Source organism: Amphiprion ocellaris, chromosome 1, assembly GCF_022539595.1.
Source record: "Amphiprion ocellaris isolate individual 3 ecotype Okinawa chromosome 1, ASM2253959v1, whole genome shotgun sequence".
Taxonomy (NCBI): domain Eukaryota; kingdom Metazoa; phylum Chordata; class Actinopteri; family Pomacentridae; genus Amphiprion; species Amphiprion ocellaris.
This window is the reverse complement of record NC_072766.1, coordinates 15929763-15957073: the sequence shown is the minus strand read 5'-3', so window position 1 is coordinate 15957073 and position 27311 is coordinate 15929763. Positions and strand designations below refer to the sequence as shown.

At 37.1% G+C, this 27311-nt stretch overlaps 1 protein-coding gene across 2 annotated transcripts; it reads right to left on the bottom strand.

The window, feature by feature from the left end:
* Positions 1 to 73: 73 nt before the first annotated feature.
* Positions 74 to 27311, bottom strand: chs1 (chitin synthase 1). 2 transcript variants are annotated; one of them, XM_055009030.1, is made up of 35 exons: positions 26863 to 27311; positions 26674 to 26753; positions 23644 to 23779; positions 21789 to 21974; positions 20601 to 20802; positions 19015 to 19175; positions 18816 to 18891; positions 18248 to 18363; positions 17250 to 17427; positions 16663 to 16759; positions 16306 to 16402; positions 15924 to 16045; positions 15379 to 15474; positions 14587 to 14751; positions 14350 to 14497; positions 13593 to 13658; positions 13330 to 13502; positions 13023 to 13081; positions 12403 to 12603; positions 12141 to 12309; positions 10922 to 11037; positions 10011 to 10190; positions 9819 to 9923; positions 9612 to 9729; positions 8641 to 8722; positions 8330 to 8547; positions 7930 to 8039; positions 7743 to 7824; positions 7300 to 7453; positions 6588 to 6692; positions 6271 to 6381; positions 5495 to 5632; positions 5272 to 5351; positions 4901 to 4964; positions 74 to 1562 (listed from the first exon to the last, which is right to left on the bottom strand). In XM_055009030.1, the coding sequence occupies exons 2-35, from the start codon at positions 26718 to 26720 to the stop codon at positions 1455 to 1457; spliced, it is 4266 nt and encodes a 1421-aa protein (XP_054865005.1). In that variant the 5' UTR covers positions 26721 to 26753; positions 26863 to 27311; the 3' UTR covers positions 74 to 1454. The 2 variants fall into 2 exon arrangements, with proteins under 2 accessions (XP_054865005.1, XP_023137551.1); XM_023281783.3 differs by having other exon boundaries at positions 4898 to 4964; positions 26863 to 27310.

The following is a 27311-nucleotide window of genomic DNA, read 5'->3' as shown; positions in this document are numbered from 1 at the left end:
AGGGCAGGGATACAGTATTATGATGCACCAGGACAGCGTTTTCAATGCTTCACATACACAACGAGCTCAAAACCTCATTTAAAATGGTTTGATGTAAGTTTAATCAATAGAAATTAGCAAAATAATGCTTTGATTTGACTTTAGGGTTGAATGAACACAGTTTTGATAGTCTCAACAAATATTACAATTACATTATAAGAAATGTCTATATGTACAGTTAAACAATTTTACAATTTCATTTAGCAGACATTTTTATCCAAAGCAATATACATCTGACAGTAGATACAACACAAATGTTGTGTACAATCGAAAAACAAAACATTCTTTTTTGTCTATATAGAAAAAATGTAAAAGGGGTCAGGAGAAGAATTTGAGTCTGATTAAGAGTCAGATCATGTAAGCTCTCATATGTTTGAATGCTACAAATCTTTATGCAGAAAACAGCAAGCTTTATTTCTGTCATGTTATGCATTATTTTTTATAATACAAGTGCACTATCTACATTGTAATTCAAATACACCAGAATAATAAAAAAAGAGGTTTAACAATAAAATGTGAAATGTATGTCTCACACTATTTAATGTGCAAATACTGCATTTAATATTTCTGAAGGACTCACACAGTTTCCTAGGAGCGCATTCAAGTATTTTTTATTTAAAATTTTTCATTGACAAGGAGTTCAGATATACTCATGTCCACATATCCATTATCGTGACTTATTTGATCGATTTTTGATGCAGACGATCCAAAATGGATAATCACAAGATGACACTGATTTTTCAGTAAATGTTCTGAGTGTATATTCTACAAAAACCTATTTACTAGTTTTGTTTTCAACCCCTCTCAATGCAGTACAGTGGGAAGTACAATCTTCACAGCTTATTGCACATTTCATTCTGTATCTGTTGTATTTTTTCACTCTTGCGTCAACTGACAACAATCTCGATCTTTAGACTGAATTCTGCTCAGAACATTTAATCAGCCCTTGGGCCTGATGCCTAAAACCACACTTCAAATGGAATAAATACAAAGCTTAAGAGCAAATACATTCAAACAGTCCTTTGTCCCATTAAAACCATTCTTTCCGCTGATCATGTTTTGCTAAAACCCACACTCAGGTCTTATTAATTCTTCATTTTACATTGTCAAACAAAGCTTATTGGCTCTGTTATGACTGATTTCCCTTGTGCCATTGTGCCTCCCCAGCTGGATTACACTCAAATGACTAGCTGGGAGGCAAAACGTCTGCTGTAAACTCCATGAAGAATATAATATTTCTTGTGAGCAAGTCTAAGACATGTTTTGTCTACTGACTGACAGTCTGTGCAGTATGATCATGATCAAAATGTATCTAATGTATTGTGAAAGCCCTCGGTGGAGGAAACAGCCCTTAGGTGGTAAGAGACTTGCTGATTTGTTGCCTTTCGTTATGAGCTGGTCGTGTTTGTGTTTCTCTAGTTAAAGCTAGTTGATATTGATGACACGTCATCGCTGCTAAGGGCAAGTTGATTGGTGTAGACGTTCTCCAGAATGTGGTCATCTTCATAATCATCATCATCATCCTAGGTGACAGAAACACACACAGAAAAGATTTCATAAGGTACACTGACGAGTGAATGAACAGACTTTTCCTGAGGGTTTCTACATTTTTAACTGTCTGATGGTGTCTCTGGCTTTAAATGTTTTGTTTGCTGCATATCGCTTTACAGACACAATACTGAGTAAAAGCATTTTGAAAAGCTGCTTTGTCAGCTTGTGTGACAGTTAAAACATACCTCTTTCTCTTTGTTGGTTTCACAGAGAATACATTGTGGGAATTTTGGGAAAATTGGAGTCTGTCTACACTAATTTAATTGTCTATTTCTAGACTTGCGGTTGGCCTTGGTCATCAGCTCAGCCACTTAAAATGACCATTATGGGTGCCTGCATTGTGTCAAGTCAAGCAGGATTGGCACTTGAAGGATTTTTTTCATTCTGCACTTTATTTTGTATGTATTCTGCAGTATTTTCCACTCTTGTGTCCACCTGCCTAGGAAATGAAGTGGAATGTAGCCAATACAAGTCCACTACATTTACCTGACAACTGCGGTACTTACTAGGCAAGATTTTTAAAATGATCACCCCATAAAATGCAGGCCTGTGACCTTTCACAAACAAGTCAACCTTGGGGTTCTGACACTTATATGCCAGAGTTGTTCAGACACTTCATCAATAAACAGCTCCATTTTAATGCAACATTTCCAAATAAAATAAACTAAAAAAGAAAAAGAAAAAAACAGGCCCACAGAGTTAAAATGACCTAATATTTCACAAGAAATTGAAAGAATTTGTGCTGCACAATTTTGTTTTTCTTTCTTTCTTTCCTGGACTAAATTATTGAACTGAATAACCTGAAAATCTAAAATAGCAAAAAACTGCTTACACACTGATGCATCAGTCACATTTTGCATGACTTGCTTCTGCACTTGTACTTGCTGAAGATTTGGAAGGCTGCACTAAAACTTGTACTTGATTGTTTTTACACTCTTGCACTGATACTTTAAATTAAGTAGTAAAAGCTTCTTCCACCAATGCCAACCTTGTTGTTTCCTGTGAAATTCAGGGATATATCTCTTGATGTATTTCATCAATTAAGCTACTGCTGTGATTGGAATAAAATCACAACCATTTCATTGTCATCATCTTGCTATTGTGACATGAATGCACTGAACTTATTCTGCAGTATATTAACATTCTAATTGTTTAAATATAGACTATGATCCTAGTTTTATTTTTTCTCTTTTTCATTAGAATAAATTTGTAAAATTTAAAATGCTATTTATCTTTGTCACAGTTTCCCTTATTGTTCTCAGTTTCCTATCATATCAATCCATCCCCAAAAATGAGTGAAACAGCGCCCCTCTGGGTTACAATGTGAAGTAAACGTCATTGAGCCTATGTGGTAAGAGTCGGTACTGCAGCGGCACAGGCAAACACAGGTGAGGTTAGCGTCCCTTGAATGGTACTATCTCGAAAACTCAGTAGGAAATCTGGTATGAACGGTCGAGAGAAGCAACTGTGACCCCTTTTACTCCAATTAAGCCTTATAAAGTTTTTTAGAGTTGCTAAAACTAAACTCATTTTATAGTTTTACATCAATTATGTTGGCCACGTGCTATCAAGAGAGGATGGCCTACTTAGCATTGAACCTGTGCTAAAGAGGACGAAGTCGACACTAAAATACAGGATGTAAAATGCAGTTATCTGGACACATGGAGCACAGAGGTCTTCAGACACTGGTATGTCAGTCAAACACACCCTCTACCTCTCTGTTCTCATACTTTCTTTTCACTAATATCTGTGTAAATACAGTTTGTCTGTAGTATAGTATGTTGAATTTAACTGTCAGCATTACCCACTTTGTTTACAAATACTTGTGGCAAACTGCTTGACCAAAAAACCAGGAACTCTCCAGCTTCCCTCTGTCTGTTTTGTTTAACATTTTAGGTTTGCTAAAGTTTCTCGTTAAGCTGTGTGCGATTTGTGACTGTGAGTTGTGCTGAGACCAGAGGTCATTGGTTTTCAGATTTCTCCAGTAGTTAGGTCTTTGTCAGCACGAGTTGGACATTTGGTTGCAGTTGTTGGACATGTTGTGATACTAGTTGAACAGCAATTCTCACATACACTCTTTTCAGCAGCACATGCCACTTTTGTCCAACAGAAGCGTAACTGGTGAACCAGGACATTGCATTAGTAGCACCAGTCCCAACTGGTCAGCTTTTGGATGCAGTATAACTAGTGTGCACCAATAGTTCTGAAATGTTGACTGATCAAACATAAATTCAGTAGAGTTATGACTGATTATCACCTTACTATTGTAATCACAATTATGAAATCTGGATCACATTCTATATATTTTCTCTCAGTTAAGAGATAAGTCTGACCAAGAAGTGCAGCCATTGCCAGAAATGAGGGCAGTAGCTACTTTCACAATGGCTAAGGCTATACTAACAGCTCACGGCTAAGTTGGGAGACAGCCACAGATCACCCTGAAGCTTGAAGTGATAGAACAGTGAAAGAACAGTAGACAAAACTGCAGGAGACAAGCTGTTTTTGAACTAAGTGAACTGATTTAACAATAAACTGGAGAGCATCATAGTATCACAACATCACTCCCATTTGTATTGTACTTAATCTATTCTTGTAAATGAAGAAGCCTAGTTATGACTGTCAGGTTCTCTGCTATCGCATGCTGCTGATGTATAACATTTAATGTACATGGGTTCATCATATCTGCCACTAGCCTTTTTCCATTACTAATAACTGATGCCGATATTGACCCTGAAAAAAAGACATATCGTTCAATCCCTGATTGTATGTCATTAAACTTCTTTTGTGCAGTTACCATCAAACATATATTTAAATGCACGTTCTGTTGTAAATACAACACGCGTTATGTAGCGACTATATAGTTTTTAAATGTTAGTTATGTTTCCTTTACTGTTTGAAACCACAGCCTTGCTTTGAATGCACTAGTGATTTTTTTCCAATATTGCATATTGATACAAACGCCACTTCAATCTATGGTCAAAATGTTTGTGCTTGAAGTAGCTGGTTTTTGTGTTTGATTAGTGTTTGGATGTGTGTATAGTTAAAGTATGCTTTTTCTGTTGAGATGTTAAGACAGTTACAAATGGGCACCTCTTTCTTTAACATTGTTGTGATAAGTGGCCCAAGTGGCATGATACCTGAATCATAATTAAGCCCTTTTGATTGTGTGTGTGTGTGTGTGTGTGTGTGTGTGTGTGTGTGTGTGTGTGTGTGTGTGTGTGTGTGTGTGTGTGTGTGTGTGTGTGTGTGTGTGTGTGTGTGTGTGTGAGAGTGTGTGAGAGAGAGAGAGTTTGGGTTTGTTACTTACATCATCTTTCTTTCTGTAGGCTTTCTCTGAGCCACGATAGGACACAACATGAATCAAAGTGTACACCCTGCAAAGAGAGGCACAAAGAGTAAAACAGTTAATATAGGGAAATGGAAATGTTAAAATAGATGGACAACAGCTCCAAGGACAACAACTCTCCAAAAAGACACAAATTCATTAATCAAAACAATTAAACAATTCCCCCAATTTTCATTCAGTTTCTTTGTCACTGAGTCAGTCCTGCAGTATCCCAAATACTAATTTTTCCGGATTAGTTTTAGAGGTTTGTGAGTTATCAGTGAATTTTTCAATTTCAGATTTTTACAGCTGGAAAAAGTAAAATCTGAAATGATGTGAATTCAGCATGTTTGTACCTGTGATATAACATGGCCAGGAACTGAATAAAGAGAAGAACAGCAAAAGACAACAGGAACATCAAACTGAGGGGCTCCACCTGTGGACAGAACATGACCGCAATGGTAAATCATTTTAGTAGGGCTTAGAGTAGTGCTGCCAAGCATTCAAAAAAATCATAGTGGTCCTTAAACTATATCGCTGCAGCGCATGCATCTACAACTGTATGTTGTGTATCCCAACCTTGAGAAACTCTCCAGATGGAGTTCCGTTTGAATGGAGTTTTGGGATCTTGATGCTAATGATATCATTTCCAATGGCTTGCAGGAAGAAGGTAGCTACCACCCACAGCACGTTGATGATGAAATACAGGAAGACTGCCTGTTGGGAGGAAAGGGAATTTAATGTTTTTTCTTGGGCCATTATACTTAATACAGATACAATATCAGTCACTGCAACATTAGTGGGCATAGGGAGTGAAAAGAATTTGTGTGCATACAAAATGGACAAATGTTCCAGAAAGCCCCCCACAGAGCCCCTGACCACAACATCATTCATTAAATCTTGAATTACCCAACTAGACAGAACCTGCCTTTTGGAAATTGTTTGCTCTAAAAAAAAAAAAAAAAAACCCAAACAAAGAAAAATTTAACTTTTCTTAGATCCCTACTTTTGTTTCCAGTGTTTAAGGCAATTAAAATCTGCAATATTAACAAATAAAGCTGGTGGAAGAACTTTTTGCTGTATTTTTTTCTAATATTATGTGCACTTTGGGAACACCATGGTTTGACATTGGTTAAAGTCAACCACACACCAATTAGGAGATCACTAAGTCTCTTCCATTCTCTTTGTAGGATACCCAACTTTAGGTTTGCAACCTATACAGACTAATCTATAAATAATGTTCAATAAAAATAACAAACTGGTCAATGTCAGTATTTAAACATACTGTCTTCTTGTGCGAAACAGTTCATCCCACAAAGATAATCGAACCGAAACAGTAAATACAGTTTGCTGACCTTGTTGCGCAGGGACTTCAGTTCTTTGGTGACCTCCTCCTCATGTTGTTTAGTGTTCTTGATAGGTGCCAAGTAGCGATCAATTAACTTGTTCCAGAAGTCTTTTTCACTCTAAACACACACACAAATGCAGGCACAAAAATACACTTACATCCTGACTGTTGTAGCATTACTTCTTGGTAATGACTCATTAAAGCTACTATTTCTTTTTTCTGTACTGAACAAAAGACGTAGCTGTACAGCTGACTTACTTGTTATTGCTTGCCATTGTATATTATTTATTTCTCACAGACCCAAAGGCTGAATAAGCACCTTACCTCGTCTAGTTTTTGCACTTTTGGGGCAGTGAGTGTTTTCTCAATGGCTCTCTTGACTCTTTTCTCCAATCTGTTCATTCCATTGGTCTTAAGGATATGCCGAGCCTGAGGAACAGAGAGTCAGTTACTCATGAAATCAGTTATTTGTTTGGTGTAGTAGCAGTTGGGGCTTCATAAAAATGAAAAACATCTCTATCTATCTATCTATCTATCTATCTATCTATCTATCTATCTATCTATCTATCTATCTATCTATCTATCTATCTATCTATCTATCTATCTATCTATCTATCTATCTATCTATCTATCTATCTATCTATCTATCTATCGGGACTAGGCAATTGAACGATAACGACGTGTTTCAATCAATAGACATTTCCTCAATTGGAAAAAAAAATGGGTGTACGCAGAAGGAAAGTCTGCTTGCTAGTATTGCAGTTTTTATTGGTTTTAAAGTCTTAGACCAAAACACTGCTACAGCTGCCACGTGCCACATGGAAATTGTGCAAGGAAACTGTTTTTCGACCAGAGGTAGGGGTCGGGGATGGCTCAGAAAAAACAGCTAACCTTTACAGGGACATAACCCACCCAGTAGCATCCTGCCTTGCAAAGGATATGCTACTACTGATCTAATAACTAATAGCTGTATCGCCCAGTTTTATTTTATGAACGACATATTGTTATTGTATTTTATCCAGATAATTGTTATTACCTGCTGTGTTAGTTCATGTTGTAACTGTTCAACCTGTAGGTCTGTCAGAACATCTTCAGGCCCCACTGCACTGAGCTCTCCATTCAGTGTGTCTGTTAACATTAGGACCAACTCCTCACACACATCATCCTCGTTTTTGTTACGGAGCGTGTACCTGACAAAAAGAAAAGCACAAGAACACATAACTGTAATCACGCAATTACAACTGAAACTGTACTGAATCCCACGGAGGAGACGGCAAGTGCCCAATGACTAACACAAATCTACAAGTAAACACCACGCATACACACAGGCATGTATAGGAAGTAGCGCTGTATTTCTGGATACATGGTTTCAGATAATATTCACCCTTTATTTGCACCAACATTGTCAGAAGTTGTTAGGGGTTTGCGTGAGATTAAGAACATACAAAAACTTTTCTACAGAGGATGTAGCTTAGTTACCATATTTGTTCCTTTAGATTTTTCTTCAGGTTGGCATAAGTCAGCTTCTTCAGAAACTCTTCTTTGACTGGATACACCCAGTCTGCATAGACACACAAAAATTATGCATAATATGTTCTACAGAATTTATCGTGTGAGTTACAGTGTATAGTATTACTGACAAATACAAAGTTAAAGTGCTTCTCACCAAATGCAGGCTGCTCCTGTTGTTCCTCTAGATCAAGATTATTAAAGTAATCCTCATCCTCATCTTCATCTGATGAACTCAGTATTGAACTCTTTTTGTCATCATGATCACTACATGCAGGTGCACACACATTTTTGTTTGTTAGTAGCAACTTCATAATTCCAGTTTATATGCTTACGCAGTGACTGATAATATGATTCAAAGCCTGATATTTTTAAATTGGGGAACATACTAGTGTTTGGGAATGGAACTGTACTGTGCCATTTTCAAAACTAGCAGTATGCAGAGGAGGGTTTGTGCCAACATGAGCCGCAGTTACGACTTCTTTTTTTACGGATTAACTCAAATAATTAGTAAATAAATTTAGGGCCAATAGAAGAGAAGACAGAAAAACAAATACCTGTCACTGCTTATTGACACCTTCCACTTGTCAGGTGAGTCTTTTTTAGGTTCCTTTAAGTTCACAGCTTCTGTTTGGTGGTTGGGTTGGGTTTGAGGCTCCGAATTTGATATTGCCTGTAGAGGTATTCCCTGGTTGTTGTTGATAAGGGGGATGGCTTGCTGTGGATGCTGACCTGTGATCTGTTGATATAGCAGATTCGTTGCTTCCTGGGTTACCTGTAAAGCAGCAGAATGCATTAGTCCATAAATCAAATCATCTGCCCACCCACCCACCCACAGAAAGGCTCAGTAGCTGTCTGGTAGCAGTACCTGTAGCTTCATGTCCCAGCAGCAGATTCTACAGTTTCTGTCACAGAGAAGATTGTGTTGTTTCTTCACTTCTCCTTCTGTCCTGATAGGCAGAAAATAGGTTGGTCAGTCAGAAAAAAAATACAAACACAACAAAATACATACAGATACGGCGGGTGAGTGTTGCCGTTTCAAATTGACATGAATGAAAAATCAATTAATTCCCTCCTGTCTGTGCTTATCTGTTGGATGAATGAATCCTTGTTTATCAATACCTTGTGGATTTCTCCCAGAAAAGCAGCAAAAAGGACTCAATTGATGGATGTGGTATCCTAGAATTCTGCATGATTATACATTATCATTCATTTTATTTTTTTATCTTTAAATTATCAGAATTCATTCCTTACCCATATAATATTATCTTTAATTGCATGCACAAATAACATGTTAATTATTTCTGAAATTAATAACTCATATTTCCTGTTTATTGTATGTTTTTATATTAATGTGGATTTATGTTCCATCTTACATGTAATGATTTACATTGCATATATTTTTGTCAAAATGTGCATCATCAAGGAGTTGTAAATACAGTTAATGTAAGAATCAGTCCCCCCAAAATGATCAAACTTTACATTCCATCTTCAATGTGTGCATGCAGATTATCAGTTAAACTTAGAAACAGTCACTTAATTACAGTAACACAACCTCCACTATTACTGCTCAATCAACTGATAGGAAATGATACTGTGAGTGCTCCTGTTTCTACTCCTTTTGCCATTACCACTTCTGTCCTTACAGGTATGTTTATTGCTACAGCTAACACCATTCATGCTCACGCTTATGGTTTGTTATCAGATTAGCAGTTGCTAATTGATGAATATAATCTGTAAATGGGGCATATGATGTAAATAAAATATGCTAATAATGAAAAAGAAAAAAATTACAGCCTAAATCATCACTACTCTTTTCAAAAATGAACAGAGCATTACTTGTTGGATTCCCTTGTGCCCCAGGTCACAATGTTCATGTTAACCAGTGAGTAGATTGTCAGCAGGAGGTATCCACTGGGGATACAGATGAAATACATCAGACCATAGATGAGCATCGCTGGGAGAGAGAATCACATAACATTGTTACCGCAACAGCCAAACACTGTTAATATTGGAAAATTAATGTGTGTGATAATATTATCTTACTAAATTCCTGTGGGTGTAGTAAAGCTGTCACCAGGTACATGATTGCCATAGAAACCAAAAAGACGCCAGTCGGGGTCAAGAAGGTGCCCTGAACCACCATATCACCTAAAAGGTTATTTGTGCATTTAAGATAGATATTTTTAAAGAAATACATATATAGTAATATGAATTCAATATAAGATATTAACACACCAATGATGGAAAAGAAGGATGCGGTCATGAGGAATGCGTACAGAACACTCATAATGGCAGCAATGGTTATTTGGTTGTTTGGCTTGGCCACAAAACAAACGATGAAGTAAAGCACGGGAGGAATGCTGGCAATGATGATGGAAAGTGTACCAGCAATTTTGAAGACAAACTGGAAAGCACCTGGCAGGAGAAGACAAAGAAAAAGAGACAGGGGGATAAATAACAGATGCAGGTAGATGAATGAAGTTATTAATAAAGAAGGATTCATAATTCAGATCTGCAGGGGAAAGTGTGTTTCCCAGTAGCTGCCATTATAGGTTATCACAGAGTCTGTACTGGGACAGACCAAGTCCATGGATGTTTTATGAAAACTGGATGCTTTTTATATGAAACTGATTGCAGTCATAAATTCATGACCCAAATCTTACAATATGACTGCACCCAAGCTCAGTGTTTGCAAACCAATCAAACTTACTTTAGAAACACTTGCAGATTTGATGTTTCATTCTTTTCATTTTTTTTTAGCTGCTTTATTGATGCTCAGATGCATCAAGCACTTGGGCCAGAGTTAATATATAGAATTATCTCAAAATGATAGTAAATGATGTTCTAAATAGTTCTGTGATTCACCAGCTATTAATTAGTAAGTTTTGGTGGTTTGGGAACTTTTTTGCACTCTGTATATGGACAATTAAGACTTCTTGTTTCCATTGCTATTTCTATTGCTGGAGTGACCCTGTTTGTTTTGTTAGAAAGACGTACGAATGAAAGTGAGTCAGGTTTTGGAGGAAATCTTCAGGTGTCCGTTCAGCAAATTAGATTAGCAGATACTTGTCTATTACATACCATCAAAAATGATTGTTTTCACTCAGTAAGAGCAGCAATACAATGCATAAGTAAACTAGAACTACCTGCTACCATGAGAGTCACAGAGGCTGGTCCCAGGATAGAAGATCCAACAGTGAACATCTGGTAGAAAATGTAAAGCCTGGAGATGGACGTGTTTCTCTTCACTGTCTCTGCACCACTGCAAATTAAATCACAATCACAGAAGAGTGGATAGGAACTGAGGAAGTGCAGTTTATAGACATGACTTAACAGGGCTCCAAACTAACTTCTTCACTGGTAGCGACCAACTTTCTCATCGCACCTCCCAGCTTGTCACAGGCAAAGCACTTGCTGAGCATCTGCCTATCGATAGACAGACACCGATGTTCCCTAAACGCCCCACATTGCAGACTGTGGTAGCTGTTGCTGGGTGGCTGCGGTGTGCTTAGACAGGTGTGACCAAAAATGACCTTGGAAAGAGTAAACTAGGGTGTTCTAATGTCAGATCTGTCCCAGATGAAACCGAGTGTTGTTTTTCTACACGTGTTCGTTTCTACGAGCACAAAAGACAGCGCATGTAGGTTCGCTCCACATTTCACGAGAAGACCGCATTTTAACTGTGAATACCACAGCAGATAATGTTAACCCCTTGACGCCTGTTGTCGCGAATTCACAACATACCACTTTAATTCAGACTGCAGCTGAGATAGCGTGTCCATTCCCTCGGTGTCAGTTTGTGCATATTCAATTCGTACCTCGGAACCTTTTACAAGCGCTGATTTCTTGTAGGACCGGTTGGAGTGGAACCTAATTATTATATATCTGTTATTATTATTATTATTATTATTATTATTATTATATATATGTTATATGTTTAATAGATAAATCAAATATCTCCACTTATTTTAGCATCAGCTGGAAAGCAAAAACTCACAAAATTTTTTTTTAAAAATTTAATTGTAAATAAATTCAGGCATCAAGGGGTTAATGTAATGGTGTGAAGCTAAAATCACGGGACAGATAGACAGAGCCACCAAGTTATAAAAGTAATACAACGACACTAATACAGTTTAATGATCATCATTCACTTGCACAAATTTAATTAGTTGACGTTTCAACTCGTACGCTCAAAAAAAAGCTCACAAATGCTACCATTTTTGTTGTAGTCTGAAGCCCTGCTTAAAAACAAAATAAACACAAAAAATGAACATAGATGAGAGAATAGATGATAAGGAGCTAAGTTAAAAAAGTGGCTGGCCACAATGTGAAACTCCACTTTTTTAATCTTTAAATAACACTAACCTGTGCAGAAGGTCCAGCGTATTAGCCAGTGTAGAAGGTCCCCATCTTCTCCTCTGGTTGTAGAACTCCTTGAATTCCTGTGGTGAGTTGGTGTATGCATCCGATGCAGCATTGTACTCGACACGCCACCCTTGCTGCAGTAACAAAGTACACAGCCAGCGATCCTCCCCTAGAAAAGTATATATGCACATACGAGTCAAAAGATGTCAGAAATTACCATGAACCATCACAGGTGAAGACACTTCTGGCTGTGTGTACCAACCTTGGTCATATTGCACATATTCTGAAGCTCTTGTTGAAGTTGTTGTGTATCTTTTTAAAACGCTGTCGTCCATTAAGGCAGACCCTCTAAACAGACTGAAACATCCCGGACTGCAGAGCACAGAGCCAAAGACATGTTCTGCTGTTTTCTGCAGCCAGTGGCCCACTGCATACTCAAACTTCTGGTACCACACCATTGGACCTGGAATGGCAGGCAGTGTAGGGAGAATTGTAGAGACAATGTAATTCACAATGATGAAAAAATGACAGAAAAAACTGATAAAAGGATAACAGCAATGTGAGACAATCTGGAGAAATAAACTAAGCCACCCATGAATTGACTACTAATAATATTTACAAGGAATAGATGAAAAATACTGTGTTCTAATAATTCATCTCATGACTTAACATGATATTTATCATTTAGGTTCATGAATGTCAGGCTTGAAAACTCGGTCTCATTGTAAGTCACTTCCTACAATTCACTTTTATTGTGAGGCTTTCCTGTTGTTGATTTGTTTACATATGTATATGTTTTAATGATACATCTGTGGAAGTGCATGTGTCAGAAGACAAACACAAAGTCTGAAAGAGTTGTTAAAAAAAAAAAACCCTACTTACCCATGCCAGTAGGATGGATTCTACCGCATGCTGCACCTACATTGTCATACATCCTCAACCTGTTAATAAGAATTTCTTTACTTAAAAATGCATTACATGCAATAATAATTGAAATAGTATTTACCTATCAACCTAAATAACAGAATAACTTACAAAACTATTTATGTAGTTCCTGTCCTCCAGTTGTATTAGCAACTAGCATTGCTGAAAAGTGATGAGATCTTAGGCTTGAGTCATCTGATTAAATCTGATTTAGTCAGAAAGACAAATCTGACTAAATCAGTTAGCTGATTTGTTTGTCACTGACCTGTCTACTAGTAAAATCACAGCTTTGGGATGGAAGTCGGTGTCTCCGTCCAGAGCAAGAATATATGTGTTGTCATCTGATATGAATTTTCTTTTGTTGTCATTTTCAAACTGTGGCAGGAAGATCTCACCATCCACAGAGATCAGACTGGATCTGCGCGTGTCTATCTGGCTCTGGAAACAATGTTATTTGACATATTTTATACACCACTCAAACTTAAAATACTAATATGTACATTTGAAAAAACAGCAGCAAAGTCTTACACTGATCTTCTGAGGGTTCTTGACAATGTAGCCCTTCCAGCCAAGCAGATAATACAGGTACATTATCTGAAAGTCATATACAGTAATTTGAAGTGCGAAACTCTAAGACCGGATTGGATATGATTTATGTTATGGATTTGTCTCACAGAAACGTCAACATAACTGTCAAATATTAATTTCTAAACTGAAACTAAAATAAACCTGAGAATTGTGATGGAGACACTGTACAACGGAATCATCTTGCTAAGAGAAAAGACGAGTATAGCTGCATTATTGTAAACATATCTCAATTGTAATTTAACAGTTTCTCATAGATGTATGATAGTCACTGCAGTACAATATTACACCTGAATAGAATTTAACTAACAGCATTCTCTATTCCAGCATTATTGTTACTGAAATGCTTTTCTCTGTCTCACAGTAACTCTCAGAAGTATGTATTGAGCATTTTTATTTCATTCATGTCATTTTTTACACCAAGCAATCTTTGAAAGTTGAAATAATCAACAGACTGTACAAAACTGAAAGTGATCAGCGATGAAGAGTGCCTTCTCCCATCTAAAAGACATATGTTCAGTGAGACTGATTTGTGGATGTGAATTTGGGGAATGACAGCCAGACAGTGGTGTGAGGAGTGGGTGGGGAACTATCCATAACTTGACAACTCTGTACATTTTATTAGAAAACTCAGAGATTTAGTATTCACAAGTACACAAACATAAATATAAATACACAAAACACCACAGCTACTACATACCTGGGACCATCTTTTTTTGTTCCTGATGCGCCTTTTGTCTTTCAGGTGAATATACAGCATGTTTCCTTCAGGCATAACAAGCATCAACCTGCCGCCATAGGGAGTCTCAATGATCGACACATCATCTGGCTCTTTGTTGGTAAACACCCTGAATGGAACGATATGTACATGGTTGGTTAGAAAAAGAGACTTAAAGATACATGGATTTGTAGATAGTAAATAGATAAATAATCCCACCTGTACACCTCTACGACAACATGGATCAAGTCCTCAACATAACTGTTAACCAGCCTCCTTTCTGGGACATCTTCACCCGTGAAGGCATCATCGACATAAATGTGACACTCGAAGTTAAAATAGTCGCTATGCTCCTCCTTCGGATCACCTCGATAACGGTCCAACCTGAAACAGCAACAGATGATTGTAGCAATACGGCAAAAACCTATTCCCTTAAGTATTTTAAGTATATCTTCTTTTGTGCAGTCAAAAGATGAAAAGAATTAAATTGGAGAATGTCTTTGTAAATGGTAAAGAGTCCCAACGCTTTCCGCTCTTCAGTATCTAAATTGTTCATGTCCCATTTCACCTGTTTTGACATTTGACAGCATTAAAAACACCCTCAATGCCACTTTTAAAGTTTGAAACCTTTCCAAAAGTGACCCTAAAATATTGAAAAATGTTGTACTTTTGAAACATATAGTGAAGCTTTGAAAGTATGAACAGTTTGTAACAGTTAAGTCACAGTTAATGAATTTGGCCTTTATTTCATGGTTAAAGTTTTCCACATTAGAGCCATATGACAACTGTCTCCCTGGGTAAAAACGTCCCTCTATTGTTACTCTGACCTGAAATGAGCTCTGTTGTACCAGTATTAACTCCCAATAGATATGCAACTGTGTGCTGGCTGCTTCCTGCTGAGAAATTTACACAGTAGATGTACTGGTTGCTCTTTAAATGTTTGAACCAGGATCTAAGCCTGGTGTAGATAATACTTGTAGATGTGGTGTCGGCAGTTACAGTGTATCTAACCTGAACATGGAGGTGAGAATCTTGAGCATCTCATCATAGGTCTCATGCCACATGGTGGCACAAAGATAGATCACACAATCCTGTATTTCATCGTGGCTGTGGAGGAGAGGGTTGGGGTGAGGGAGGGGTTTTCAGCAAAACTTTGAATTTGACTGTGAATATACACATTTAAGAAGCATCTGTTACGACGGCTCACTACTGTTACTTATTCATGTTGCAAATTAATTCATACAATAACAGCAATGACAAACTTGGTAATGTCAAAAAGTAATTTTCCAATTTTGTTCTGATTGCGAATCATTATCACATTTTTTTTCATCACGATACTGTCTGTGTGCGTCATTACACTGAGGCGAGTTGTTAGCGATATCAAAATCTGCATGACTTCAATTACAAAAGCATATATTATACACCAGACCCGATTTGAAAGAATTCTGAATAATCACCCTATGTGTGATTTATATGTTTTTCCCCCATATACCTGCTTTTAATATAAACAGTAAAGTTAAATGCAAGATAAAATAAGCTTTTCAGACAACTCTTACCTTGCTTGGTTTTTTGCTCGTGCTACTTTCATCTTGGTGTTTAGCAGCAGAGACTGGTCAATGAAAACAGATTCATAGAGTCGACGAACAAATAGTTGAGAGGTTCTCTCTATACGCTGGACCTAATACGTGGTGAAGAGCAGAGACATTAAGGTGTATGTCTTTGTGTCTGATTATAAAAGTAGAATGATATGCTTTCATATGTTTTGTTTTCAAATTTTACTCTGGCAGTAAGCTGTAGTTTAAGATTAATGGATGCTTTAAACTAACTCAGAACATTTTAAGAGATTGATTCATGCCAAAAGTATCTCTTTTCATAATTTGTGTGAACTAAGACTTTAAAGAAGATTATTGTATAAAGTGTATGTGTGTGTGTTGATACCTTTATCTTCCATACGTAGTAGGTACATGTGACAAAGCCGGACCACATACAAACACCCTCCAGTGCCAGCATTGAAAAAGGCCATTGCAAGTAGTAGCTGCCAATTAAATAGTATTAAATATTTTGAATATAACTTGCACAGATGGAATATGTCTGTAGATTTACATAGATTACCGAACAGTCTGTACTTGTAAGACATTTCATTGACAATAATTGCATTTATAGATCATCAAAATTGCTTGAAACGTGAAAGCCGACTGTTCACACAGACACAAACAGACACAGCATAAGTCTGCTAAAAGGAGTGTTAGTTGAGATAAACATTTTTCTTATACACAGATTAGCACACAAACATACCTGTTAAGTGAAGTCTGACAGATGCTATTAGTAACTTCTAGTAAGGCCATAGGAGTCGTGTTCTTATGGGTCTGGTATTTCAAGTTTTCGCAGAAGTCTGCAGTGAAAGTGCAAGTAAACATTTAGGGATCTTTGTAATAAATGAACATTCACTGAGAAATGAGTCTCGGTAACCAACTTGACTTTTCAGCTTTATGATCTATGGTTAAAATACAGTAAATTTGCGCAAACAAACGCACATGATGATATGGAATGACACTTGTTCCTAAAAGGTCAAGGTAGGAAATTCTCTTCTGAGCTAGTCTTGGAGTACTTTTTTCATGATCTCATATACAATCTGAAATCCAACATTATTTCAAACTCTGCCACTGGTTTTGGTAGAAGTCCTTGGACTACTCATTGCAGATGGATAGGCAACTAGCAGAACTGCTAATGGGGAAAAAAAAGGTGTTATGGGAGGTATTGTAAGATTTATTGTGAGATCCATCAGTTTCTCCCGTGACCCTACTGGAGCTGTTTGGAATGAGGGTAAGAATAAACAATTCTCAACATAAAGTTAATGTAAGAAAAAACTGATGAAAAGTCACCTGTGATGCTCATCGTCTTATCACCTCCGAGAGTTTGTGCCTGTGTTATGAAGAGTATCAGTCCCACCAGTAGCACTGCAGGTCCTGTGCAACATACTGGTAGTGCAAAACTCATTCTGACAGCATGAATCTTACAGGCCACCACCCCAAACCAATGGCAGGCTGCTGAGCAGAAGGCCTGGGACAGGATACAGTAGAACTATTTATTAGACTTACTGCAATTCATGGTCAGAGACACAGAGTGAAATTTTGTGGTTTAGCTGTTAGGTAGTTGTTAGGACCACAGTTAATCTGATTTACATGTTTTAGCATGGAGCAATGGATAGCAAAAGAAAGTGCTATATGCTTTTGAACTTGGATTATGTGAAAACTTCCAAAGCTCCATGTGAGGAGGCATTGGATTAAGTTAAATCGGCAGTTCTGTGATCGGTGACTGGTTGATGTGTGTGTAATGAATCGGTGTGGGTGATTTTTGGTAATAAGTATTTCATTTGCTGTATTAATCTAGACAAGACCTGCTGTGAGCCACTTAACATGTAGTAGTAAATGAAAACTACATATTCAATCAGAGGACTTGAGAAAAAAAACAAATAACTGGTTAATAGTATGTGTTTGATAAAACATGATTTTACAACATAAAAATTATTTTTACAAATTTTACAACAGTTTTTTCAGACATTAAACTTTAGAGACATGGTTTCTGCTGCAGTGGCCCCTCCACACTGATAAAAGAGGTTCTCCATTTATTGCAAGCATTTCTGTCATTTTGATAAGAATTGTAGTTATATTTTAATTGATGACTTTATTCCTTTAACAATGTGTGGAAATGTATGTTGTTTGAGCTCCAACGTGCATTTGGAAGTGGTGCCACTTGGTGCAAAACCTTGGTGCAGTCCTGTAGTAGAGGGCTGAATATATACACACACGCTGTGTACTGCACACCATATCTGGCTGTTAATGACTCGCTCTTACTATTTTTCTGTCTGCCTTCTACATACCTGTAAGAACAACAGCACCAGTCCTGTTTGCAGAAGTTCCCATTCTTTATCCTCGAGGTTAAAGTCTGACCAGGTAATAGACTTAATAAGTGCATGGTAGATCAGGTACACCGCCCCTACAACAGAATAAAAAATATTGTTTATGTAGAAGAGACGCTGATAAATAAAAATGCACAGTATAGATACCACAATAATTAAAAAAATGTAATATACAATTAATAATGTCTAAAAATAGTTATTGTAAAATTGAGTGGTTTCAGAAACATTGGATTTTAACAAAATTAGGCTGTGGAATAGAAGAACAGTGTTGTGTTGTACACAATATGGAGACTAGCTGTGCAAAATGGAAAACAGCAATTGAAGACTTTATCACAGCTGGAGAACATCCTCCGCAATCCATCTGCACCCCTGACATTACAGAAATCTGTTTTGTTCTCTAGTGTGAATGGTGGAAATGAGATTTTTGCAATGCAAAACACAGTGGTGTTGGGTGTTTGCAATACATTTCATGAACGTGTAATTTTGTCAGCATGGTACATTCATAGAGACAATGATAGCAGATAATTACCTATCACTATTACCCTCAGAATACTGCTGATGATAAACACAAAGTCCCTGAAACCGTCCAATTCCGACAACGTGTCCTGCGGGATAAGGGATGAAAGTCTCACTCATGTCAGACCAATTTATGCACTATAAATATACAGACCTAGAACAGTTCAGCAACACCAGCTGAATCTCCATCATACAGTAGAAAGACACTATACCTGCACGCGATTTGTAGCTTGCAGTGGATTTTCCCACCAGCAGAGGGAGACGAGGAGTGAAGCACAAATTCCAATTGCCACAAACTTAAAGGAGTTGGCGGTCTCTCCATCCACATGTGAATGTACTCGAACATAGTAGTCCATTCCCAGGAGGCAGTAACCTGTAAATCAGTCAATTAGTAACTTAAGGGTTGAATATGTTAGTACCACATCTATATTTCTTTGCCTGTTATGCCAGTGAAGTAGAGCGCAAGTTAATTACTTCAGTAAAATTTTACAGTAGTTGCCAAGGTATATGCCTAGATAATTGACTGGTAAAAAAAAAAAAAAAAAAAGAATTTAAAAAAATGATTCTGTGATCTATAAAACTTTAATTCCCCCCATATGTTTTATGTTTTTTTTTCATATTTTCTCTTACTATATCAAGGAAATGTTGAGATTTTAAAGCATCTAGAAAGTCACAAAAACTTGATACGGACAACATTTTCCCTTTTTTAAAAACATTTTTTCTTCCAAAAATACTGGCAGTATCCACTTGTGCATGTTTAGAACTGGATTCACGGGGTTATAGGCAAAGAAAGATTGTTGTCTGCTTCATTAAGAACAAGTGTCTTTAATGTGTTTCTTAACCACAATCTTAAGCAAAGCGATTTTGTTGCCTAAATGTAACCACAGAACATGTAACCGAATGCAATATGTCATTCACTGAAAAAACATTTCTTATCGGCTAAATCCAGCCAGTGATTACATTTGCCACCACAGTATACCTGGGAAGACAACTGTTGTACCATAACCAAACAACTGGCACAAGGTCTCATTAGGTTTTGTTCACATGGCGGCTTTGTCAGTATTCATGCGTGTTCTATAAACCATGTGAGTTGTTGATGTGTTTTTCCCACCATAGAACCCAGAGCTTGAGATCTACATGCAATTTTTATTTGAATACTCCAGTGACAATTTGTCAGGGTTGTGTTGACAGTTCATAACTCTTATATCATTCATCTGAGATGCCTGTCATAATGAGGGTGGCATATTTACTGAACCAGACTTGGAAAAACACAACAACAGAAAGACAGTGAAAGAGTTGACTGATAATTAGAGAGACAGATCATTTCAGTCCAAGCCTGAAGAAACAAACCATGACTGACATGTGTTCAAAACAAGTGGGAGAAACGAAGAAAAACAATCACTATTGCACATGTACTATAGGAGAAAGATAATAATTGTTGAATCTTCCTGTCTGCTTCATTCTTTTCCTATCCAACATGGCTATTAAACCTCCTTTTAGTTGACCTATGGGCTTACCAAGACTTTAAAAGATGCATTTTGAGTGGTTTTTGTGGAGCAGTGTAGCAGTGTTGAGTAAAGTCCATCAAGTAGAAACTGTGATTTAGTTAATGCATTTTAGACTGGGACAACAGCAAATGAAAGTGGAACTTAATAATCAGTGGCACCACATTCAGTCTGTAAATGTAGAATGGATAACAAGTCTGCTTTGTGAACCTATTCTTTTAGTACGATGTTAAACAAAGAACAAAGAAAAGACAAATAGTCCTTTACATAGATAGTACATTAAAGAGATTTACCAGCAATAGTGAGAAGGAGGGAGCAGATTGGAAACACGATTCTCCAAGATTCTCTCTGTAGTTTGAATATTATCTGCAGAATTGCAGATGTAATACAGACTCCTCCACTAATGAAGAGATTAGTCAGCACGTCAAACTCGGGCATGACGACAAGCACCAAGACCGAAGTACCAAGAGACACCAGACACTCAATGGCACAAATCTGGAAAAGATGCAAGAACACACCTACAGTATTTATGTTGGTTAACAAAAGGGAGAAAATTTTCATTCTTAAGTCAGTAGAATCGAGTCCAAATAATACATTTGTGGTCAAAATGACTAACATTAGTTAAGCAACAAAACATTCTTTAAACTGCTCTGATAGCGTTGTAGTTCCCTGAATGCTTCTCTGTGTAGGATGGTTTTTACAATAAGAAAATAAACATCTTGTTTTTTTTCTCCTTTGTGATATGAATTCACTGAATGTTCTTTAGGGACATTGAAGCAGTGGTGTGTTTCCAATTGGCAGTGAAGACACAGCTGCGTCTGTAATCCCCCCAGTGGTTACTCATTCACTATTGACCATATGCACATGTACAATAAAAAAAGGTCACTTAGTAGTGAGTTGTAAATTGAGTTTTGGTTTTAATTACATAATCATCTTGTACCATTCCTCTGTCAGGTGTTTTCACATGCATAAACCACCAATTTTTTGTTCCACTGTGGAATTTTTGAGGGCGCTATAAAGTAGATGTATTTACTCACGCAGAATTTGAACAATCAGTTAAAAATAGATGGTAAATCTAATGAGAAAAATGTTGAAACATTAATATAACCCACTAGAATACAGTGATCAAGATCTAAAAAAATTACATGACTTTGCAATACAAAAATAACTATTTTATATTGAATATAGCTTAAGCAAATTTATTCAGTTAAAATTAGTCCAGTATTATGGTTATTTCGCAAAACTTGTTTTAGGGTCTATGTCTTCAGTTGTGTACTTTGTAAATAATTTTAAATAAACCAAAACAAGAGTCATGATTAATTAATTGCACTTATCCTCATGCTAACAAAATCTGGACAAATATTGCTGCCATGTGAGGTTGTAAACAAGGATATAAAATTCCCATTTTTGTTATTTGTTATAAATACATGCAAATATACATACATACACATAGTGTATTATTGTGGTTTACAAAAACGTACAAATGCCATGGTCCTCATGTTGGGCCTCACAAAGCTCTTGAAGGCACAACGCCACAGGCTTTTAAGGAACACCAGGAAGTTGGGGCAGACCAGGCAGAACACCAGCATCAACATGTAGAACTGCTGTTCCTTTTCTGAGCGCATGGACTTAGGACTGGACAACGTCGTCAACACCAAGAGAGACCCCTGAATGAACAGACAAAATATTTAAAAGAAAAACAGCGAGTTGGACAGTTGACACAGAGGACCAAATGTAAATTTACAATTTCCTCTTTTTAATTAAGGTTTACAGATACCTTTCTCTCTTTGTCTTTTAAATTGAGCTTTTAGAGATCCTGTCAGTCCCTGCTGACAGTAATAAACCCCTGTGTTCGGCAGTATTCTCTTTAATCGTAAGTGGAATGCAGTCTGGGAATTACTAGCAATGCCTTCCTGCTTCCAGCTTCTACAGTAAACTGCCTTTATGACACCTCACAGTTGCATTATACTCATTTACCAGCAAACCAACCAAGGAATTCATCAGGTTGAATGATAAATATATAAAAAGGAGAAGACAAGCCCAAAGGATGATGACTGGGAAAATAAAGAGGGAGTGGGGGGGTGTTAAGGGGCAGACAGTGCTAAAACATGCACATACTGCAGAATTAAAGATTGATGGGGGGAAATGAAGATGATATCTGAAAGGGAGACAAATACACACAAAGAGACAGATACAGCAAGAGATAAAACAGCTAAAAGGGAGAGAGTTAGGTACAAAGGGAGCAAGCATTGTAAGCTTTGCCCTGCCATAAATAGCAGAAGCCTTTTACATGTTACTTTGTGATCATGCAAGCAGAGACAGATAAGGCTCCTATTAACTATTACACAAGATGACGTACTCAGTGAAATGTTTGAAGTACAATCACTGTACCAAAATCAATGGAACTTAGAAAAAAATATACATAAATGTTTTACATTAGTATTTACCTACATCTTTTTTAAGATTCATGTAGCATTAGGGATGCAGTCAACATACATTTTAAAATAGTATTTAGTTTGTTAATGGCTATGGATTGGTTATATATCGGGAATAGTAGTCAGTTATCAGCTGACTATACAGTTATAGTTATGAGTCATCTTTGATTAATAGTACACAGGACCATTTAACTTTTTGCTCATTTGTTTGTTTGCATTTTAAATTTGCCAAAATGTTAAACACAAACACTGCTCCCAACATGGCCGCCAGTAAGAGATCGTATATACAGGATAACCAATACTTAAGTAAGATCCTGCTCAACTCCTTATTAAGCAAATATATCACACTATATAGACAACAGTCTCCTCTTTAAAACAGTTGTGAAACATCATGTTTATATATTGTGAATGAAAAGAGAGAGGTTTGGGAAATTCTCATATGCAGCAACACACTTACTCACGAGACAAGTGTTCAGATTAACAAACAGTTCAAAGCACATTCAAGTACAATTGTAATACTGAGAGAACAAATGCTGCATCTATTTGAAATTGCAGACAATTGAAATTAAAATGAAAAACATATTTTTGAAAAGGGTGCTTGTATAGACCGGTGAAGAAAAACACTACAGTCATTAAATCTAATCACAATGAAAGCATACAGGGAGGGTTTTTCTGACTCTGCCTGAAAGAAAAGCTGAACCCTGATTTTTAGCATTGAACATTTTGAGGCAATGTTGGTGTTTCTAAACAAAATCACATCTAAATCAACATTTTTAGCTTAAAGGGTCCAAAGCCAGTGTTGGGCTGTTTTCACTTCTGTGCCAGTGATAAACAGATAAATATCTTCACAAATAGATAGGAATAGTAGTCAGTTATCAGATAGAGACACAGGTAATATTACCTTTGCAATAACAGCACTGGTCAAGACTGCCAACCCCACAAAAACAGCAACCAAGTACTGTGCCAGCCGGAAGCATGTTCTGCTGCCTTCCTTCTCAGCTCCTACAGGGTTCAGTTGGAATGGATCCCATGTATCCCTGAGACAAACACAGTGATTGACTATAAGTCCAGGAAAATTAGAAAGACACTTTAATAATGAGCTTTAAGAATGGCTGACAAATAATCAAACAAGCTACAATTCCAGAAAAATGGCAGCTCCGACGTGGCAGAATGAGAGTGAGAACTATAAATAATGCTGAGTTATGACCTGCTGAAATCTGAAATATCTTTTGATTACAGAATTTAATTTGCATCTGTGCGAAACTTCAAAATGTGTGCTTGCATGATACAGTTTCCCCTTAAGATAAAATTTGTGGACCTGACACCACGGTCATTTTCTAATAGTGTAATTAAACTGATCATGTCAAGATCAGACAGAAAGTTGAATATTGGTTACATACTAAGGAAGGTGCGTGGAAACTAGGACATTTTTGTTTTTTTCATTGGTTCATAAAACTAGCTCAGATTTAATGAGAAAGTCCTGAAACTGTGAATATACTGGACATAAAGCTTCTGTTAGCGTCTTTGTTTTTTATGTCTGTCTACTGTATTGTCACTTGAAACATTTTATTGCAGTCAGATTAAAGGTTTAATCATGATGGGTGCAGTGAATGACGTCTACATATCAGGCATCTGAGCTCACCAAGCCTGTGAGATATCTCTGTAAACCACCCTAATAAAACCTGAGTGTCTATCAGCTGTTCTGCCTCCCCTCTCTCCTTGCTGATTAATGCCATGTGCAGGATAATTATCAAGGTGTGGCTTTTCTACCTTGAGTTGATAACACTTTGTGACCATAGACTTTGCCATAGCAACTATCAACCTTACCAGTAAGTCCAGGTGTGGTTCAGAAACCACAGTAGCAGAAGGTGTTTATGTAAGATGAGGGCGCATGTCTGTGACTCACTCTTTTCTTTAATTATGCAGAAAAACATGGAATCATTGCATAACCATGAAAAGCTGCTGATTTTAGAAGAGCGACAACACTTTTGAGTGTCTGAAAATCACAGTTAAGTGTCTGCAAAATGCTAGGGGAAAGACAATCTTTCGTTTTAATAGCCAAGGCCGATTATGTTTCCACAGAATTCAAATACACCGAGACAGTGCCTTGTCATGGGGAAGTGTAACCCAGAATGCTAGTGGATGTTACTGAACCCATTTAACAGGCAGCGATGCCAGTAAAGAGGTGTATTTTTGGTTTGTAAGGTTCTCAAGCAACTAAATGCTCACTAAAACTCCTTACATTATGATAATAATGGCACTTACTTGTCTCCTCAGATTTTTCTGCCATCTCTGACTAAAACGTGTTGTAGTGGTTCCCTCTCCTAAAGCTTGGCCCAAACATGGAGACTAGCTGAAACTTGGCCAGTAACAACCGGAGTTCTGGTGCTAGATGACCCCAGCTGTTCTGTAATCTTGTAATAAACAGTCACGGATGGCAACCAGATACCTACAGTGTTTATATGTGAAGCAGTTTGCACTAATAATGCCAAAAAAAGAGGTGTAGTTAGGATGAGATCCAGCTTGGTCTCCTAAGTTATGAAGCCCAAATCAGATTTATAATCAGCTCAGCAGTCACAGCAGTCATACATTGTGCCTCCAAATTAGATGGGTTTTGATGTAGACAAGGAAATACGTCTACTTTACCAGGAAAACGGAATTATTTTTCTTTTGTTTGAGTCATGTTTCTCATAAAAATCCAAACAGTAACACCAGTCTGACTATTTTATTGTATGTTTAGGTACACAGCTCAGAAGATGGCATATTAGTTGAACTTGCTTTGATTTTATTTCGCGACCCTTTGGTAATCTTCCATTATGCGTCACAGAATTTGCTTGTTTTAGTGTTGTTTTCTTTAAAAGCTTTTAATAATACACGGAACTGAGAAAAAATGAATAAAAAAAAGATCTAAACCCAGAAACATCCTGATTCTCTCGACCTCCACGACACCAATATAGAGAATGTGATTGAAACTGCAGTATGTATTTAACATTTTAAATGGTGTCTCTACAGCAGCGGTATCTGTGGGGATGATAGCAGCCACAGCAATAAAGAGAACCACAGCAGTGCACAGGGGAAATTAACTATTTCCTCAGCTGTAAATGAAATTCAGTGGAAACCTTGTTATACAGTACATCACTGGACAATCTAACTATTATGAATATCTATCACACTAACAATAAACCTCCTTACAATGATGAAGAGGTTAATGAGACCTGATTGTTTGCCTTTATTGCCAGGAAATGGAATCGTTTCCTAGTTCAGAGCTGCTGAAATACATTCAACACAGCTTGATTTGAATGTATTTATGTCTCACTCTCAGTACAGCCAATTAGAACCAACTTTAAAGCTTCCTCATATGATACATTTCACCTTCGCTTCTTTGATAGATTAAAAATAACGTATTGTTTTTAAATCAAGAAATAAATTGAGGTTGTATTGCTTTGATTACAAAGTAAGTTGTTAAGCAGAAATTTTACCCCAAATTTTACTAACTAAACTTAACAGCAATAAACTAAAGAGCTAAAACGGTGTGACAAACAGGAGTATACAATAATACAGTACTAGTTTGGTTTGTTTTATGATTATTCAGGTTGTTTTTACAGGAAACGATCATACCTGCATTACACAGGGACAGTTTTGTTGAAGACAGCTTGGATTATAAATAATACAAACCCCAGAGATTTCTGCTGCCTATAAGAAGGCAGAATTTTCCCTCGTTGTGTGTATTTGATCGAGCTGGCTAATTATAGTGTGACAGCTCGGCTTCAGTGGGCAGCCGTTCACATAAATGTGATTTACGTATTTAAATTCATCTCATGCCATATATTTTCCTCAGTCTCACATCTTTTACATTATGTACCACCTTAATAAAACAGAAAATGAAATGACACGAACACAAGAAGCAGCATGTGTGGGCGATTTTTTTTACCTGTGTCTTTCCTCCCTTTTAATTTTTTTTTCTTTCATTTCCGCCATTGTGCTTGTCTACTCCGCTGCTTCAGCACAGACCTGAAATTGGTAAATTTTTTACTATTTCATTTCTTACAAAATTGTAGTATTTGAAACATGAATGCGGGTCAAAGAGCAGAATTTTTTTTATAAAAAAGAGAAACTTTACCTTGATGTTTTGATAATTCCTCTTGTTTCGATCTATGTCGTCAAGTATCCGGCAATCCACCGCTTTCTATCTCTTCAAAGAACTTCTAGTTTCAGTTCAACTCCAAATCACAAAATTTCTTCCAAAGTCAGATATTACCAAACCCTTAAAGACAGAAGCTTTGTTTATGGATTGTCGAATGAAATGCCAAATCATACTTTAAATTATGGCATTAAGAAAGTTCTTTGCGAGGAACTGACTGTAAACCAGCTGCGTCAGTCTCTGTCAGTTTGTGAGGCAGTTTGTTCTTGTTCATATGTTTTTCTGTTATCAGTAGTTTATGAAAGAGACACCCATAACGGGAATCAGATTCAGCCCAGCCCACATCCTTGTGTGCGTGTTCTGATTATTATAGTTTATAAAATCACCGCTAATAAGGAAGCGTGTCTATGGGGTTTGCAGGAATCGAT

Bases quoted from the DNA above. Each gene is read 5' to 3' on its own strand.
- chs1 (XM_023281783.3), bottom strand. From the start codon at position 26,720: ATGGCGGAAATGAAAGAAAAAAAAATTAAAAGGGAGGAAAGACACAG. The intron at 16,403-16,662 runs GTATGTTTGTGT...TTTAATTGGCAG, and splicing joins TGTCAGACTTCACTTAACAG to CTACTACTTGCAATGGCCTT. The intron at 8,548-8,640 runs GTACTGCTACCA...GCTGCTTTACAG, and splicing joins GCTGGGACATGAAGCTACAG to GTAACCCAGGAAGCAACGAA.